This window comes from Chelonia mydas, chromosome 16 (genome assembly GCF_015237465.2).
Source record: "Chelonia mydas isolate rCheMyd1 chromosome 16, rCheMyd1.pri.v2, whole genome shotgun sequence".
Taxonomy (NCBI): domain Eukaryota; kingdom Metazoa; phylum Chordata; order Testudines; family Cheloniidae; genus Chelonia; species Chelonia mydas.
In genome coordinates this window covers 23,517,051-23,536,634 of record NC_057857.1, presented here as the reverse complement: position 1 = coordinate 23,536,634, position 19,584 = coordinate 23,517,051, and the positions used below count along the sequence as shown (strand labels likewise).

Genomic DNA, 19,584 nt, shown 5'->3' with positions numbered 1-19,584 from the left:
ATATTTAGGTTTGCCCTTTTTAAATTTATCCTATTGAGGAAGTCATCTCATTACCCAATACAGTATGTCACAACCTGCTGTAGGAGAGAGAAACTGCTCGTTTGCTGGTTGAAGAGATAATGAGTCTAAAGATGACTGCAGTTTATTAAATATTCTATAATATATTTACATTGTCCTCAGGTTTTAATTTTACCATAGGTGAAGTACAATTTATAATTATGTCAACTGCTACAAATTTTCAGTGCAGCTGGTGTTTTCTTACAAAAGGTGTATTAAGCTAGAAAGGCTCTTAAAAGTGCTTGCCATGATCTTTTTGGTTGGAAACAAAGAAAATGAATGAATTTACATCAACAGAAGTCTAAGGGAAAAATAGTGTCCGTGTGAAAGGGGCAGTGACAGCAGAGTGTCCTAAATGATTTTGAGGATCCACAATACCTGAAAAATGTGGTCCCTTTTTCCCGTGCTAATCTCTATCGGGGGAAAAGATGCAACCAAAACAGAGAGGAAAGAAAACCTGTTAAATTAATTAATCTGATTAGTAAAAAAATTTTTAAATGCTTCCACTTTGTACAATATTATACAAGGAAAGTATTTCTTCAGCCTTTGAAAGGGTTGATATACATTCTTACAGGCTCTCTGCTCCTAACAGTCTGTCTACATAGGTGCCCTTTCGGGTCACTTGCGATCATCAATGGTTTTAATAAATTCAACTGCTGCTGTGAACTGCATCCACCAGTAAGATTCTTCTCCAGTTAAACAGTTAGCATAGAAGCTACTAATGTACTGAACTGTGGACAACAAGCAGGGCGGGTTTGCCTGGGAGTGAAAAAGAAAAGGTACATGCCACAATTAAGTTTGAGACCGATGTTTTAAAGACAAGTGTTACAAATGTAACAGAACAGAAATGGAATGTTATGTATATAGCACCCCTCAGCCTAGGTTTTGAATATTACACACTGGTACAGCAATGACTGTACAGACAAATACAGACACCATTCCACACTCAGCAGCAGCTCCTTGAGCACTGTGTGCAAGAACTGGCTTTGCTAAGGAGGCATGCTGACTAACGCACTAAGGTTAACACTTACTCTCTCCTGAAAGAGTCCCCAGGATCTTTAAAATTCCCTCCAGTCACCACTGACTTCCACAGGTACAAAGGACTCTGGTTTTATCAGCTCACACAGGTGAGAGCAGCCTCCAATTCCTAGTTCTTTTGAGTCAGCAAATGGGTGCAGAGTTCTGATGAGGAACCTGGCCCTAGGCAAGGCTGCTCTCAGTAGCAGCTGAGCCATAGGCAAATGTTGAGGCACAGCACTCTAGCTGATCGTTCTGATTATATGCAAATCAATGTCCCATCTGTGACTAACTTTCTGATTCAAGTTGTGCCATACAGATGAAGTCTGCACTTTAAATCAGCTATACAGTCAACAGAATGCATAACATCTCTTCAGAGCATTTGGTGGTTTACCACAAGAATTAAAGGAAAAACATATCTATATCTATCTATAAAGTATCTATGTTCTCTGATAGAAGACTCACCTTTATCAGAACAAACACCAAAACAGGAACAAAGTCATCTGCCCCAGGGACTGAATCTTCATTGGCCAAACTCAGCAGGTTCATGATGGTTGAACACATTCGCAGAATGCACTGCACTTTGTCCCGTGGGGTTTTGTAAGCGCTGATTGTGCGGATTTCGGACTGTGCAGATGGCCATGGGGCCTCCCGGAGATACACCTAAAAAGAAGAAAAACATTTCCAATTCTAGTCAGCCCAAGCGATTAAGGGTCTTCTGCAGTGCACTCTAATACTGGAGACTTAAAGGTGGGAGCAGCACACTGAGGAATGGAAAATTAAGGGACAACATCAATACAATACACATGTATCAGGAAGCCTCCCTCATTCCATGTGTATAAACAACACTGATAAGAAGTAATATTAATGGTGTGACTCACACACAATCAGCTTGTTCTTTTATTGATTTTCCCCAAGAAAATGTTTCAGAAGAAGACCGAGACATGAGGTTCTAGCTTCCATATAAAATGATTTACTGAGCCTCACCTATTCAGAGTGCGGACCTTGAACTGAACTGGAAGCCAGGAATGTAGGAGTTATAGACCTGCCTCTGACAGGGACTTTTTCCTGCGACACTGGACTACTCACTTAACCTCGTTTTGTTTCCGTCTCCCTACCTGTATTATAGGGATAATAACTTCCTCCCTCCTACGTGGGAGTGCTGTGAGGATTTACTATTGTAAAGCAATTTGAGGAAGAAACATGCTGCATAAAGGGCGAAGTATTATCCAGGTTAAAAACCATTATGCTAGGACTAGTAGCTGAAATTCGGTGCTGTTGCACAGATATAATTCTTAAAGTCATGTGTGTAAAAAAGCTGAAAATAGCTGACAACTCAAAAATTAGATGGTAACAAACCACAAGTCCCAGTGATGATTGACACTGGTGATATTCTAAACAAAATTAGCTCTCAGCCATTTGTGGCTATTTCCACTGCTCCAGGCTGACTCAACAGACATTCTAGGCTTCAGAGTGAGACCTAGACAGTGACAATCCTGGAATCTTATTAGGAAGATAAGGAAGGCAGTATCAGCAGCCATGGGAAGATGAAGAATTATCTTCATTAGATACACCCAAGGTTGGACTTGATATCTGTCCATCAGGGATTGCTTGGGAATAATAGAATTATCCCTGCATTGATGCAGGGATATAGATTACTAGAAGTACTTTCCAACCTAGGTAACACGAAGAGATTTTAGTTTACCTGGTGAATATAAACCACAACTACGATGTACATGAGTCTTGAGCCCTTTACCTAAGCCACCTTTTTTTTCTTTAACAGAGTTACTGCTTGTCAGTTCAGGTGGGTTGGATATTGTTCGTGGCATTTTTTTTAAACGAAGGACCCTCCATATTAGTTTAATATTAATCAGTGCACAAGTGACAAATGGTAAATACATCTTCAGACTTGTTTCATCAGTGGAGTATAACAACAGTATCACCCAGTGACAAGGAGTAAACTGTACAGCTACGTCGCCTGCTTTAGGAAGAGGAGACGTGCTGTTATTTCCTCTGATTTTAAATACAAAAATAGAGGGAAGAAGCAGTTGTTACCTCTGGTATCTGAAGGGATCGGTGGTTTGCAGTCACTACCTTAGACAACCTTTGGATATGCTCATGAAGGACCCTGAAAAAGAGGGGAACAAAAGTGAAGTGAGAAAAGGAGAGACACAGCCAAACAAATGTAGTTTTCATAGAAGAGGTAAAACCCCCTTTTGGATTTCCGATGCAATAAGACAAGTTTATAAATTAGACCTATCTGAACGATACACTGCAGACATAAGAGTGAACAACAGGAACACCATGTACAAATAGTAACCATGGTCAGTTTGCATTGGCCTCACTAACAGCAGGACTTGCCTTATGGTACACCAAATTCAATACCATGCTGGCTGCAGCAGTCAAAAACCTGGTGCCCTTCAGAAGATGAAAGAACCAGGAGGCACGTGGCCAACTGCACCAAAACTGTAAATGGAGAGTGTGTGCCCTGACAAAGGTTTTAATTAGCAACTGTGGAACACAAAACTACAGGGGTTATCATCTAGTTCCTACATCATACAGTTAGGATTATTTTCCTCTGGTTTTAGTAGCTTGCTGTGACTGCAGATCTTTGCATAGGATGCTAAAGTAAAAACCTAAAATAGTTTCCCTCTCATACAGAAAACCTATTTAATGTAAACAATTAATTAAGGCAAAACAAAGGGGTTGTGTGGTAAGGCTAGCTTATCTGCCTAGGCAGTCAAGTTTGTTTCCTGGAAAGAGCAGTGCTTCTCCCTCTACAAACTGTGAGATAACTCAGGTGCATCTAGTCTTGTTCACTTACTGGTCACGCAAAATGTCTCCATCCTGATTAGGGTAGAATGAGAGTTTGAAAATGCGATTCATCACACTGCGTTCTATGGCTAGCTGTGCATCCTGGAGCTGCTCTTCACTGGCATTTTGCCAGATGACATCCTGGGCCATGGCCCCATATAAAAACTGAAGAAAGTCTTCTACTTGAGCTGTTTTATCATCTGCTGCAGTGAGTTTCTGGAAATCTGAATACAAAGCAAAAGCAGGAAACTCAACTAAAAAGGCAAATTAAAGCAGTTTCCTATGGCACTTCCAGAAAGTAGAGCCAGAAACTGGTCAACGGTGGTAAGGATTCTTGTTGGTAGCTTTGTGGGTCGGTGGGGGAGTATGGGGAGGAACAGAGTCATTCCAATGAAGAAATTAGAAAAAAGTAGAGAATACATTTTGCAGACTGTGTGGTCTAAGCACTCTGGTTGGCACTGCACTACTCACTTCATCTGAGGCCCCGAGCAAGTTATCTAATTCTCATGACTCACCCCTTCCCCCCCAAATATTGATACTTTTCTACCTCCCTCACTGGGCATTAGGAAGAGGAACAGTACTAAGCATAATTACTGTAAAGGTCACCAATAGGGACCAATAGCATTAAGGCTGCCAGACATTATCACTAGGAAAGGAGGAGATTAAGAAAGCCCATGTGTACCATTTTCCAGTCTTGTATTTGATTAAATATGCATTGTTACTATAGTCATATTCATGTAACAAAACGTATACTAAAATACAGGGCGTGCAATGCAGCCAAGGTAATGCAGTGTAACAGGATCACTGGCCATCCCTCTCGGTTCTTCCCACTCAGGAAGCACAGCTATCAATTCCACCCCCCTGCAGCCACCGTTGGTAGTTCTTCTCTCCAGCCTAGCAGCTCAGACGTTCTTTCAGGACCAAATTTCTCCTTTCCGCCCAGTGAAAATGTTTATTAAGCTGCAGCACAGCAAAGCCCGAAACCATGGAGTGACTATGCATCGCTTTTTTCCTCCACCTTTCTCTGCTCAGATTACTTTCAGATTCTATATGTGGATAGATTTTTAAAAGCAGTTACTTTAAGGCAGTAGTTCTCTAGACTAAGGTACCCTGTGCCAAGATGAATCCCATGTATAAGCTTTCCAAACACCAACTGTTCCCTGTATCTTCTGAGATGCAGTCAGACTTGGTTTCAACCAGTAAACAAATCTATTCTAGAAGTCTAACTTGAGGCACAGTCTATTTATTTCTAAATACTGAACACAAAAAGGTACAGATGACCCACATGCTACATTAAATTACCTTGAATGAATTCCCTTATCTTTTTTTCTTTGCTTTCCAGAAGTAATCTCACACAAACTGTGGTGAAATATCTGTTGGCCACTTCCTTATCACGTAGAACCCTCTGCAGGAGCCTTTCCAGATGGGCGTGTGTGGTCTGCAGGCCTTGGCGACACCGAGTTAAATAAGCAATGTATGGAGCCCTTTTCCTAAAATTAAAAATGTTTCTCTCATTAGGGATTCCACAATAAAGACAGAAGTAGGACACTAGCTACCTAACCTGGTTACAGACTGGCATGAGAGGAGTCCTCAACTCTCCTAGGTTTTTATGGAAGAGCAAGTCCTGAATTCAAGCTACTGTACAACCTTCTGTTCAGTGCCTCAGCCTATGCAGTAAGACACAACTATCCAAATTCCACTGCTGGTTCACTGCCACCACAGCCCTCCCACTCCAAGAAGTGAGAGATTGCAGTGGAATCTAAATGCAGGTCTCCTGTATGCCAATGCAGAGCAGCACCCTCAGGCTGGTCTACCAACATTCTCTGACTGGAGTTTGTTACTAGTTGGGGGAGACTTAAGATTCAAGCCTTTTATGGTTCAATTCCCAGAAAGGAGAGAGAATTTTAGCATTTGGTGGGAAAGTGGAAATGTAAAAAGTTGTCTTTTGCTAAGCCAAGTTGGACACTTCCATCTGCACATGGCAACTGCTTAATACTGATACACAAAACAAATTACCTATAATCCTCTGCAATGGAGGCCAGCAGCTTTCGACATGTCCGGTTATCAAAGCGGCTTACACAGCGCATTGTCTCCTGCAGTTGGGCCATCAAATTCTTATCTTGGAGGTTAATAGCTTCAGCTAACTGAACTTTCAGGAAGCACACAATTTCGTTGTCTGACCAAAAACATGACAGAATTAGTATACTGCCTACATGGTTTTTTCCCCCACAGACAGAAATGAGGTGGAAGAGTGCTTTTATCTGAGAGAGCTGCATGGAAAAGCTGGTGCACATAATACTTTCAAACCATTACACTTATGTATGTTAAGCAATATCCAGCACTCGTGTTATTTTGATATACGTTTGCCACAATTATTTAGGAAGGGCCTTTAAATGCCCTAGATAAGAGATAAGTAAAGGAAAAACTGCAAGTAAAAAACTTAGAACTGCACGTGCATGTATTACATACATGCAAATGTACACATGTGCACACTTTTCTTAAGAAAAAAGCTGAGTTAATCTGAAAAGACACTAACTCATCTAGTGCATCCTTTCTCATTTTCCTACAGTTTCTCTGCAGCTCCGTTTTATAACGTTTTAACAGGAGGCTATTCCCTGGGAGACTCAGATTCTGCCTACACTACAACTTTGCCGAGGTACCTTGTTACAACATACTGGAAACTGGGATTTGGCAGGTTGTCCCATATGTGGGGGAAGCATGCAAGAAAATATGATGAGGGTAGGAGTAGGAAAAACAATGCAAAATAGAGAAGTGTGTGTTTGTACATGTAGGAGGATTTACCTTCAGGGTCGGTGTGATCTGGTAGGCCATTTCTTGTCGAATGGGACAACATTGGGAAGGCAATGGAATCTGCTGAACAAAGAGCCAGTCTCAGTTTCTTCTTTGCATCCCTAAAGAGAATAAGTGTTATTTTCTCTAAATGCAGTGTTGCTTAAAACACCCTTGCAATGACAAGTATTTACATCTTTAACATCGCTCAGAAACTTTTTAATGCAATCTTAACAGACTCAGATGGTAAAGATTTAATATTTTCAAATAGTGCCAACAGCACTAATGCTTTTGACGATACGCTACTTAGTTCAGCTCTTCAAACAAAATGCTCTCATTTAACACTTGGCTTTTGAAAAGGTATCTTTCAGTAAGTACTGGAATGCAACTTCATGAAACTTAGTCCAGACCTTGGTTCTTTCAGAATCTTTACCAACTAAAATGAATGACATCTTTTCAGTGAATTTCATGCTCGTGAAAGGTGTCCAGCTTAGCAACCCTGAAGACTGACATTCTCCATCCATAACAGGCACAGCATACCGACCTTATCACACTGCCTTGGCAATGTTCCTCAACACTGATCTGGAGCGGCCTCCCACAATTCTCGGACTATGAACACTAATCTTTGGCCTTTCCACTGGGACTGTCAAGGTTGCTAATAATTGGCCAACTGAAGTGAAGCCCTACATTCAACTCACTGGCATTTCTGTTTGTCTGTAACCAGTAACTTTTGAACACTGCATTCAATCAATTCCCGAATTTCAGGAAACGTTTTAAGCATTAATGGACAGAATCCTTTTGATTTTGGTGAAAGATGGACAATTAGAGAAGCCTGATTTTCACAAAAGCAGGCCCACACAATGCCCATTTGGTGTTGCAGGCAGAAGAATCTCTAGTGCTACTGCTGCCTACAGATATCACATGCAACAGCGACAGGCTGCTCTCTCTCACTGGGTGCACAGCTTGGCCTACATAAACAACAGAGCATTTTCAGTTCCAAAGTGCCAGACATGTTTGTACCAAAAGTGCAGAACTGTATTGGAAAAGCTGCAGCTGGCACATAAGAAAACAGTCCCTGCCCCAAAGAACTTACAATACAGGATGCTCTAATTATTTAGGCATAAGTCCACAAATAACTGGACCAATACCAAAAAATCATGTAGTCTACTGAAGAGATATTGGTAGTAACTACTTTCAGTTACTATTAAGCAGGGCTGAATTCAAAGCAATGACCTAGAAGCCATAGATAAAATATACCAGTACCAACCCCCTGAGCAATCCAGACACCTTGTGTATATTAGCTAGTGCATAGTTTAATGTATAATATTTAAGCATCTCTACATCAACCCTATATTATATTAGACATGTGGCCCAGATGTCTGGAATCTTCATTAGGGAATTACCTTTCAGTGCTTTCTACCAACACAAACTAAATATCTTAATTCCTTTAGCAAACACGAATCCACATGAATATATACAATTCTGGGAGTTTTTTTAAGCTTCAGTCCTAAATGGTATATGCACAGAGACAGATGGAACCAATTGCTTCAGTCCAAAAGTTAAACAGGTTCATTAAAATAAGTATCACAGGAGGTTCAAATGCTAGAAGAAACTGGAGGTAGAACAAAAAGGAGAAACCTAGAATGCAGTAAAGCTGAATAAGAAAGATGATAGGTGGAAAAGGGCATACGGTTACATATGCTTGTAACATGATATAGCAGCAAAAAGCCAATGCAACTTTGGACTGCATTCGTGGAGGCATCACATCATGGGAAAGGGGTGTACGTCCTTCTCTATAAAGCTGTGGTGCAACTGCACCTGGGCAGGTGTATTCAGTTCTTAGGCCCCTAATTTCCAAAAAGAGACAGGAGGAAGTTCGGAGGAGAACAACAGAAATGATCAGGGAGCTGGAAAGAAGGACAAAGAAGAGACCCAGAGAAAGAGAGAAGTTATTTGGCATACTAAAAAGTATAAGTGGGAGGAAAAGAGTGGGACTAAGCGGAGGGAAATATAGGTGGAACATCAGGAAAACCTTCTTGAGAGTGTGCTCTAACAGCCTGAAAAATACACTCAGTAGAAGTGGTGGAGATCCTATCATTTAACTACATATTTTAAACTACACTGGACAAAACATCTGGAAGTGTACAGTAAGAAACAATATTACTGGTCCCCAGGAGACTAATTCTTTTCCACTATTAAGATTTAGGATATCTACAGTATATATCATGATTTCTCTGCAGATCAACCACATGGCTTCAGCTTTTGTGTTAATCCAACACCAAAATCAAAGTTACACACACAAATATTACGTTTACCTGTAAGAGAAAGCAGAGTCTTGTGGCTGTGCTACTTGACTTGCAGAATCTGGGAGGTCATCAGCTGACATATTCTGCAGGGCTTCGTCACGTGGAGAGTCGTGTATACTTTCACCATCTCCAATTACCTCTAAGCAAACATTCCAACAGAGAATTCATAGAAAGGAACTTGACTGTCTAGTACTATATTGTTTATTTGCTTTTTCTCATTTTTAATTTCCAAGAAGATTTTTTAATTATATGGAAAAGAAACATAAGTAAATCCATCCATCCATCAATAAATAAATAAAAAAGGAATTTTAGAGTAAATTAAAAAAAAATTCAACAGATGTAATGTACAATTTGCTTTTAAAAGGAATCATATAATTCTGTTTTAGATCTCAATGTCCTTTTATTGTTTTCCAATTTTTCTAAAAAATTGCTAATATGAGATGCATAGCTAACGACACTGAGAAATCCCAACTGATTCAAATCAAGGAGTTCTGGCCTTGGAGATTATCGCTTAGCTCCCACTATCAGCGTGGATGCAATTATAAATTAAACAAAGAGAAACCTCCTTGTTCCTTGCACTAGAGAGAGAGTGTTAATACAGCTCAGGTGTTGGTACTATCATTTGACTAGAATATTTAAGGGGTGTTCAACATTATCGCCAAGAGGTTTTCTGTTGCCCGTTTTTTAATGTTGTGGCTGTAGCACTGCAAAAGTTCTTACCTGCACTTTCATAATTTACTATAGCTCCTTCACTTGGGCTGGTTCGCTTAATAGCATTCCTGTATTTGTCCAGGATATCCTCTGCAGCCTGCGCCTGTGCACTTAGCCTGGGACTGGGATCATCTGAACAATGAGGAAAATACAACAGGAATTAGCTCCATGTGGTGCTGGGTTCAATGCGAAGTGTAAACACTGCATAACAAGTTTAAAACCCATTAAGTCTTCAGGGCAGGTACTGACTAACCACAATAACCTCCTCAGTTAGGAAGCTAATTTTGAATATTAAAATGTTCTCTCTATACTAGTATATACATTTCTGTAAAAGGTAACGTTTTGGCTGTTCCAGGAGAGCATTTGGGGTGCATAGTCTTAGTAAAGGAGCTGCGAGGGCAATATCATTTACAAACCTTGAAGTGTTGAGAATCTCTCAGACACAAAGTCATCTTTGTCTTTTTCTTGTTTTTCTTTTTTTCTAAATGGTATAGGAGCTGGAAATTACAGAAAGTCTGTATAAGACACATTATACATGGAGACAATACAGCATGGAATTATAAACTACGTTTAGAAACTGTAAGAAACAGGAAGTTTAACATCAAATAAAGACTCCATGAAGGGCATTTAGATGTGTAAGAAACTGCAAAAGTGATGTCTGAAGCTTCTCAGTAACACAAGTTCTCTTTAAATACAAAAGTTAATGACACCCAAGCCTGTGGGTTGAAACAGGAAGCCTATTGTGATCATATTACAAATTATGTCCTTAATAGCTACTAAACTAAGCCAGACAATCAGCACACCCAAAAAGCATTGAAGCATAGTGCCTTCTGAGTTCAGTATTTTTCATTTACTGATTAGGAATTGAAACTGGCTAGTTTCACAAATTTTCTCTAGCCATATGTCCACAGATCCAGAGTTATGCATTGATTATAGCGATGTCAATTGTTTCTGGCAACAGCTTCCAATTAATGGTTCCTGATAAAAGTCACAATCCACTGTACAATACTAAAACATGTAGAAAAACAAAATTCAGTTGTATAAAAGTATTTAAGTCCAACTCATTTAAGAAGAGTTTCCCCTCTGTAAAATGGGGACAATGCGGTTCTATTTTCACAAGGGTGTTGTGACGTTTAACATTTAGATAATATTTTATGTATGCAAAGTCTTAAATACTAGAGATTATCTTTTAGACTGAATGTATACTTAATATCCTTTACTTCTAAAACAGTACCAATACCCATAAATTCAAAGACTCTTTTGTGATCTACTGGACAGATTGAATCATTTACAAGATCTCCGACTCTGCACTACCTGATTTGGTTAAGTAATTAGCGTAACAATCTTGGATTAAAACAACATAGAAAGGGAAGACAGTACTGTGAGCCTGGACTGGTTGCAACCTTCATGTAGTCAACTATTCAGACTGACCATTTAATATATGATCTCACAGTAACTGGAGAGTTAGTCACAGAAGTTTTCCTACCAAAGTGCAGATTTATTGAAAGCAATGTGCAGCATTTCTAAAGGTGCCAAGAATGTGTAAATGTGAGACTCTGTTACCTTTGGGCATGGCAGAAACGAAACGCTTTCTCCACCAGGGTTTGTTCCTGTCAGATTTCTCATCATCACTATCTTTTCGTTCCTCAATCTATAGGGAAAGTGAGCTTTTTATTTCAATCTACACTATGCTGAAATCATTACATGATTTTGTAAAATGGAAGACTGAAAAATATTTTCTTGATTACCAACAACAGATCATATCACATTACCTGCAAAACAGCACTACAACAGAGTAAAATAACCTGCTCCTGAAAGTTTAAGTCCTCCCTTGGAGGGGTGTTTATAAGTTAGAGCGTAACCCTTTGTTCTGGGCTAAAAGTTGGTCTACAACAATCCAAGAAAATCTCTCTCAAAAAAAGGCAATGTTTGTTTTCATTAAGTTGACGCATTTTAAGTTTACCACAACAAGATTTTATGGTTAGAGATTCATTTTGGAGGTCCTACAACTAAAGCATGTCACATAAATTGAAAAAGGGACCTTGTCTATTTGGGCCATTCACCACATCTTAAGCTTTGACTTTTATAAGTCATACTACAGGCCACCTTTCAGAAGGTGCCAGAATTGCACTATGCTTCCCTAGTTAATATATTTAATGCTAACAACACTAGACACACATTTCTACTCAAAAATGACATGTAAGAAAAACAAACATGCAAAATCAGTTCAGCTTCACAACGAATGTCTTACCTCTCCTCTAGAGGAGTCTTTACTGGGGGATGATGAAGAGGACTGAGGTGCAACCACTGAAGCAGCTGCCCCAATGTTGGGTGTTTGTGTAGGAAGCTCCCTTTCTTCATTACCAGGCCGCCTGTTCCAGCCAGGGTCACTCATAGGTCTCCGAACTGATGACACTATGTCAGAGCTTCTGCTGCGGACCAGTCTTTCTGGGTAGGAATGCCTTTGTTTGAACGCCTCCAAATCGGTTGGGATTAAGATGTGGGAGCCAAAATTTGGTAATCTGGCCTCATTACCTCCCATAGCCCCTTCCAAGATTGGGGGATCTGGTGGCGGATGAGCAGGTCTTGCATAGTGCACTTTAGGCCGAACCACTGCTGATACACCTGAAGCAATGAAACGTTACATAATTGAACCAAACATTAGAATTATACCGTGGTGGTTATGTGTGGTGGTACATGCATTTCTCAAATGGGTAAGATTTTTTCCCAGCTAAAATGGACAGCAGCCTTTGATGTATAGATCTTAAAAACAAGAATAGCCCATTCTTTACAATTTACCTTCGTGTGATGACAAAGGGTCAAACAATGCAAGCAAAGAGTCCGACTGAGAAGGGGGAGAAGTCAGCTGACTGGCTCCTGAAACAATACAGAAAGTGGGTCTACATGTACCATGCACTATTCACGGCTTCTTAGCTAGAGTGCTGCACAATACAAATGCATTCACAGAGCTTATGAAACAGGCAGCATTTAGATCCTTTTACAATGCTAATAAATAGTTAACACACTTCAAAATGTACTGACAGGAAGGCACCTGAAAGCACTCACAGGACTGAACAGTCAAATTATTATAAAAACTTTAAAAAAAAGAGCACAGCGAGGGGAGAGAGTCTCAAACGCAAAAGAGCAGTCAACCTAACTTAGTAGAATTAGATAGAATAAAGACTCAGATCTCAGACTCTCCAGTATGTCATCACCTCCTCTTTCTAGTCATAAGCATAAACACTTCTGATGAACAAATATGGAGAGAATATTTGTAAGCCGTTTCTCAAAAACCAGAAAATACATTTTCTAAATATAAGTGAACTTTTCTTCTACGCAGAATTTACCGCACTTTTTCTTACTGGCATGTAAAGTGTTAAAAGGTTTTACAGTTACAAGTTTAACAATTCCTGATGAGCTCTCATCTAAGACACAATATATTTTTCACTTACTATCCAAGGGCTTTACTTACCATGAGCTGTTTCATCCATATCAGGACTTGTCACAGAATCTTTCCCTCCAAAGTCAGAGCTACACTCAGACCTAAGGTCCTCGATCTTATTAGGAATATCCTCAGAGGTTGCACTAATACCTTACAAATAACAAAAGAAGGATCTGTGAGGATCTTTGAGACAAAAAGAATGCAGAAATCAAAAACATTAAATTTTTTTGTGACAGCTGCAGTGAGCTGAGGTGTTCTTGCTGCCAACTCCCAAACACTGAATTCAAGAGAAATGGCAGCTTGACATTCTCAGAGCCATGACTTTAGAATTTGTTCTGGTATATGGTTTTGTAACCTTTGGGTTCCATCTTTTTATTCCACTATTTAATGTACACAATATATTCTTTGATGCTATGACTGGCAATATAAAGGACCTTAAGACTGACAAATAATTTACAAAAAGAAAAGGAGTACTTGTGGCACCTTAGAGACTAACCAATTTATTTGAGCATAAGCTTTCGTGAGGTGAGCTGTAGCTCACGAAAGCTTATGCTCAAATAAATTGGTTAGACTCTAAGGTGCCACAAGTACTCCTTTTCTTTTTGTGAATACAGACTAACACGGCTGTTACTCTGAAACAAATAATTTACACAAATCTATGACCGGAAATTTAAGGAAGATGCAGCAACAGAGATTACAGAGGTGTGCTACACAAAATGGGATGAAGATAAGCTGAAGGCAGGTGTCCATAGTGAAATGCAAGGAAATATTAGGCAATTTCTTAGATTCAGATACCCTATTGCAAGTCTCTGCTTCTGTACAAACAGATTCTCTGGATTTCACTCTGTTTTTAGTAGGATGAAGAGCATGGTACTGCTGCTCCGGAAATCAGAGTATGAGCACCAGACAAAAAAAATCCTTTTATGGATGAGAGTAAATATGATGAAACTAAGCACATGGCAAAACATACTGGTTATCATCTAACAAAGCAGAACTTGTTCCTGAAAATAAACACACACCTGACACGACGCTGAGGCCTGGTGTACTGGGACGAGAACTGACCTCCCTCACATCTGTGTCATCAGAGGTGCTGCCCAGTCCAGAACAGCTTTCCAGCTCCTGCAGTCTTTCCTCCTGCTTTAGGTCTGGGGCCTCTAAATAGGAAATGGTGTGCATGCATTACTGCCGGATGTTATATTCTCTTACAATTCACATGCAAAAAGGTGGTGTAGCAATTTAGATTTTAATGTAAAAAGAGAGTCTAGCTAACTTTGTGAAATGTACTCTGAAATGGCAACAAATAATTTGAGCTATTTCAGCCAATTCTACTTTGCTGTACTGCAGGCAAGACAATGCAGATAGTCCTTTATATCTGCAGGGGCATTTTGCTACTTCTATTTTTACTCTAACAAAAACCAAAATTTGAATTATTGAGTTTCCTAGCCAGAGACTATGGAATCATATATTAAATGCTCATGAAAACATTGAAACTATGTAAAAATTCTGCCTAGAAAGATTCCCATAGTTCTACGATACTCCTTTTATTCTTAGTTTTTCCAGAACACTAAACAGTCACCAAGCCATGCTAGATCTGCTCTCACATTATAATCTAGTCTTCTGGCTTACGTCTTCTATCCATCGTGGTAAGGTTAATGGAGTCACAAAGCTTAGCCTCTCCTGTGCATTAGAAATCCTTGTGCACTGCACCTAACTCACCCAAACGAATTAAAAACAAGACACACCACAGCACATCTGCCATCCTCCTAGTCATTGCTCATCATACACCCTTCCCCCACCTTTCAGCATGCTACCCATCCAAAGAGAATGGCTACAAACCGGCCTATTTTGTGCAGCCCGAGTGCTATATTGGGTATCTGTATTCACAATATGTCAATCTTAAAGACTTCGATAATTCTCATAGTTTTATTTTGGAATCATAAGCAATCATCTTAGTTTGAAAAAGGACCACTATGATTATCACCTGCCCTTTGAAATAGCTTGTGTTGTCTTTGGGCAGGTAATATTCCCTCTCAAAGTGATGGTTTCAAGTGATGCACTTATCTAAAACTATTTATGAAATAATGCTTTGCAGTTCATGTCAAAGACCAAACTAAAGAGGAGTTGTGGGATTCTGACCTGAATCACTTGGCAATACCTCCACACTCCAAGCTTCACTGGTGGTTTCAGATATCGTTGACCCTGTGCAGGGGTCAAGCAGCACAGATCCTGAACCCGGCAAACACAGCAAGCTGCCAAGCATGTTCTCTGCAGCTGCACCTGCACAACCAAGAGGAAAGAAAGGATCAGGTAGGAAAGATGAAAGGATTCTAGTAAGACAGACACCATAAACTGGGTGCCCAGTATTAAGTCATTATAAAAAAGACACACAACAACTATTGGGGAAAAACAAAACAAACCAGAAGAAAGTACCCATAACAAAGGCAGGACAGAGGTCTAAAGTTTTCCTACAAAGAAACTTAGATTTAACAACACATTTATTTCATAACTACAGAGAGACTGAATGAGAGCTCCAAAAGCCGCCTTGCTTTGCAGCAAGCTTAAAGTAGTTTTCAGTTTCAGTAGCTGTCAGTTACCTGCAATTTCTTGCAAACGGTCTTCATCAATATTTGGATCAAAGTCACTGCCCAAGACATCTGTGCTCCAGGTCTCACTCACAGTTTCTGATATGTCCCTATCATCAGTCAACCCCATCATATCACGAATTTCAAATTTACGGAGCTTGTCATCAAGATTATCCTGAGTCGTAGCTATGTAAAAATAAAAGGTCTCTCAAAAATTCTCCAATACGCTATAGGACAGGAAACTAATTCTGTCAAGTAAAATGCAGTTTTAAATAACTATACAGCACTTTAATAATAAACACAAATAGATGCAATGTGACAACATTCTTTACTCATATTTGAGAAACACTAGAGATTGATTTATGAGAGAAGGTTTAAAAAGTGTATATATTTGCCAAACATAGAGCTATCATAATGGTCTACAACTATGAATGACAGACACCAAGGAGTGATTAATTTATGGAAGGGAGATTAGTTTGTGGAAGGGAAGAGGTTGAATTCCTATCAGTTGGAACACTTTGCCCTCTCCAGTTAAAGTGTCGGTAACTACAAAAAATATCTACGGTCTAACATTTCCAATTGCTACAATTCAAATCATCCTTTTCCCTCTTGAAAAGGAAGGCATAATAAAACAAAAATTTAAAAATATTTTATTATAGTGACTGAGATTTCAAAATACAATACAAGTTCACTGTTTGAGAATAACGTTAACATTGTTTTAGTGGATAACAATAGCTGGCTAATGAAAAAAATAAATGAAAATGTGAGATATTCAAAAAAGCGTGGAAGTAATTAAATGATGTAGAAAGCCCCTTTATTCATCTCTGACATATCTAAATTAGATATGTCAAACTGATGGATTTAGAGAAATTGTAACAGTCTACACTCTTTGAACTGTGTATCTGCACCTACCTTGTTCATGTTCTAATAGCTGCAGGGCTTCAACACCATTGCTCCCAGAAGGCCCTGCACCAAGCTCTGACACAGACTCTCCTTCTAAATCCAAAGAGGACACAGAATTGGAGCGATTTGAAGGACCTGATGAAAATTGATTTTTCTGTTAGGTTCGTTCAGATCAAGCTATGTGTTTTCTAAACTCGTAGCATGAACAGTACAAGATGTAACTTACTTGCAAGACTGCAAAAAACTGAGCTGAAGCCTGTCATTTTCAATACAAATTAGCCACTTATGTAAAATACTGAACTGAGGAACTCAAAAATTCTTCTCAATATGGTGAATTTAGAAAGTGTGTTAAATACCAACATCTCAATTATGTTTTAGAATTGGAAACTGGAACACTTAGCACTCCAGTAATAAACAAACACTTTACAACTTCGTAGTGCCACACAACAACATTAACTAATCTTTAGATACCTTGTCACTCATGGTTGGCACATCATTAGTGTACTATCTTTTAGCCAAAATTCAAATACAAACTTTTGTAATTATTAGTTTTCTCTAATATCTTGATTTTGTTTATCTTGAAAAACAAGAAGGAGAGAAAAAACTAATTACGGAAAGTTAAAACAAACAACATATATTACCTGGAACATTTGAACAGCTTGTAATTTTCAATATTTTCAATATCCCATATAATTCAATATCCCACATAAACCCTTCTTTGCTGTATGTGATGCTCATATAAAAGAGCTGTTGTTCTAGGCTCCTAACATTTTGGCATACAAAAAAAAATTGATGAAAATAAGATTAAAAGTCAGTATGTGAACTAGAAATTTATGGACAATTTAGATTGCAGTTATGCCAATAACATGCACCAAGTTGAAAACCCTCTTATCCTTTTTTCAACTACAGTCAATTTTTGTTCATCCTTTCCAGTACAAAATTATCTTCAGCAACCTGTATGTCAAAGTTTCAGCCAAGAGTGACTTTTTAGGGCCAAACATGAAAGTAGGCTTTCAGGGGAAAATGGAACAGCCTTTACAAAGGCAGATATGACATGCTGTATATAACAGTAGCGTCTTTTAGAATTAAAATCTGACACAAAACTTTCTGAATTACTTAAGTAACCCTTCACCTTCAGATATTCCTTCCAGATTATCACTGCAGAGGGAAAAGCGCAAGGTTTTATCAGGTTTACCATGGAGTTTGGTTTCATCAACAGGGACATCTCCTTGTCCTCCATCGGCAAGCTGCATGTTTAAGACCTATGCGGGGGAGGGAGAGGAAGAGAATCAACATGTTTAATTGACCCAGAAAAAATTAATTAATTTTATTTACAATCAGTCTAACAACTGAAACCAGATTTTTTTCCAACTTTTCTAGATCTTTAATGGCACAGTCAATATCTAACATCTCACATTTAAGGAAAGGTCATTTGAATCAAAACTGAGCACTTTTCTGTGAAGTAACAGCCTGGTGAGATTTTAAAATAGCCAAGATTTAGACATGCCGTAGATCATGAAAATGGAACCTCAACTGACTTTTTTCTCTAATGCCACCTTAATATCACATAGCAATCGGTAAGTACAGGACTCCAAGAGGAGGGAATCTGAACTATTGGGGCAAGACACTAATAGACGTAAGGAAGTATATTGTCCTCTTATTCAAAGGACACATTATGCCAACAGCTGCAGATGGATAACGTAATACTTGGATATTCAGCCTTTACAAGCTCTGATATGGCAGCTCAAGTTTGCTCCCAAGCAATGTAACGTGGAGTAACATCTCCACAGGCTTGGCAGAATTAACTCTTCATGATTTATTATGCTGCAGTAGTTAAGTCTTTTTCATCACTTTCATTCTAAATACTACGTTTCAAGAGTTTATAACTTGGGCATGCACAGTAACTTCAGGCTACAAAATTTTTCCAGAGGATTAGCATAAGACATAATATGCTTGCAAAGCACAGAACAAACCAGTTCCTTTGGAGACACTAAAATCTCTTGGATCTATGAATCAGAAGGTTTTACCCTATTAAGAAAGATGAGGCATGTCTCTGCACAGAATGACAAGGCAGGGATGGCTTAATGAAGGTGGTGTTTATCTGCTTTCAAAATCCAACTGCAGACATCACACATTTACCTGGCAGCAGAGATACACCAAAGCCATATAAAACACAATACTTACTTTAGAGTTGTCCTCCATGGCTTCTTCGGAGTCATTAAAATTGACCATGTGTCAACTTTATATACACACACACACACACACAATCATGGAGGGAAGATGGATAAGTACTCTGTTAATTTACTACTTAAGTACTTAAAATATCCAAGCAACCTTCTCTGAGATCCTTCCTGTCCCACAACAGCAGAAAAGCAGAAGATTCAGGAAGTGAACCATTGGCTAGGTAAGTGGTGGAAGGTTTTGGTTTTGTTAAACACTAGTCTAACTTCTGTTGGGAGAGGGGTCCATATAGTTTGAATGGCCTCCACCTCAGTAAAAAGGAAACAAAGCTCCTTGGGGACAGGATGGCTAGAGTAATCAGGAGGGCATTAAACTTACAGCAAAAGGGGATAGTAAAAAGAGGTAAGCACTCATCACAAAATCAAGATGTTGAGAACAAAATCTATCAAGAACCCAAAGGACACAGATGAAATTCCTCAATTGCCTATACACCAATGCTAAGAGCCTGTAACAAAAAGAACTGGAATTGCTCATTTGTGAGCATAAATTCGATCTACTTGGTATTACTGAAACCTGGTGGGACGCATCACTATTGGAATGTTAAAATCAATGGTTATAACCTATTTAGGAAGGATCAAATAAGCAAAAGGGAGAGGGAGCAGCATTATATGTCAAAAATGTTTGAGTCACAGATAACTCGGAAGAAAGTGATGGTGAATGATTATGGACCAACGTCCTAAGGGATAAAGCATAAGATGGGATATTAGTTGGTGTCTGCTAC

The 19,584-nt window shown here is 39.1% G+C and overlaps 1 protein-coding gene across 4 annotated transcripts in view; it reads right to left on the bottom strand.

The window, feature by feature from the left end:
- Positions 1-253: 253 nt before the first annotated feature.
- GAPVD1 (GTPase activating protein and VPS9 domains 1) overlaps positions 254-19,584 on the bottom strand; it is a 60,410-nt gene continuing 41,079 nt past the window's right edge. For 3 of the 4 annotated variants that reach the window (XM_007060943.4, XM_027823351.3, XM_037880103.2), the window contains 19 exons: positions 17,755-17,884; positions 16,632-16,757; positions 15,732-15,905; positions 15,274-15,414; positions 14,157-14,291; positions 13,168-13,287; positions 12,495-12,572; positions 11,947-12,320; positions 11,259-11,346; positions 10,112-10,192; positions 9,705-9,827; positions 8,994-9,123; positions 6,691-6,800; positions 5,905-6,064; positions 5,191-5,378; positions 3,899-4,112; positions 3,130-3,202; positions 1,540-1,737; positions 254-816 (listed from right to left, as the gene is read on the bottom strand). In XM_007060943.4, coding sequence (XP_007061005.2) covers positions 676-816; positions 1,540-1,737; positions 3,130-3,202; positions 3,899-4,112; positions 5,191-5,378; positions 5,905-6,064; positions 6,691-6,800; positions 8,994-9,123; positions 9,705-9,827; positions 10,112-10,192; positions 11,259-11,346; positions 11,947-12,320; positions 12,495-12,572; positions 13,168-13,287; positions 14,157-14,291; positions 15,274-15,414; positions 15,732-15,905; positions 16,632-16,757; positions 17,755-17,884 — 2,784 coding nt within the window. In that variant the 3' untranslated portion in view covers positions 254-675. The remainder of the gene's footprint in view (positions 817-1,539; positions 1,738-3,129; positions 3,203-3,898; positions 4,113-5,190; positions 5,379-5,904; positions 6,065-6,690; positions 6,801-8,993; positions 9,124-9,704; positions 9,828-10,111; positions 10,193-11,258; positions 11,347-11,946; positions 12,321-12,494; positions 12,573-13,167; positions 13,288-14,156; positions 14,292-15,273; positions 15,415-15,731; positions 15,906-16,631; positions 16,758-17,754; positions 17,885-19,584) is intronic. The other variant, XM_007060944.4, reaches the window with a different exon arrangement.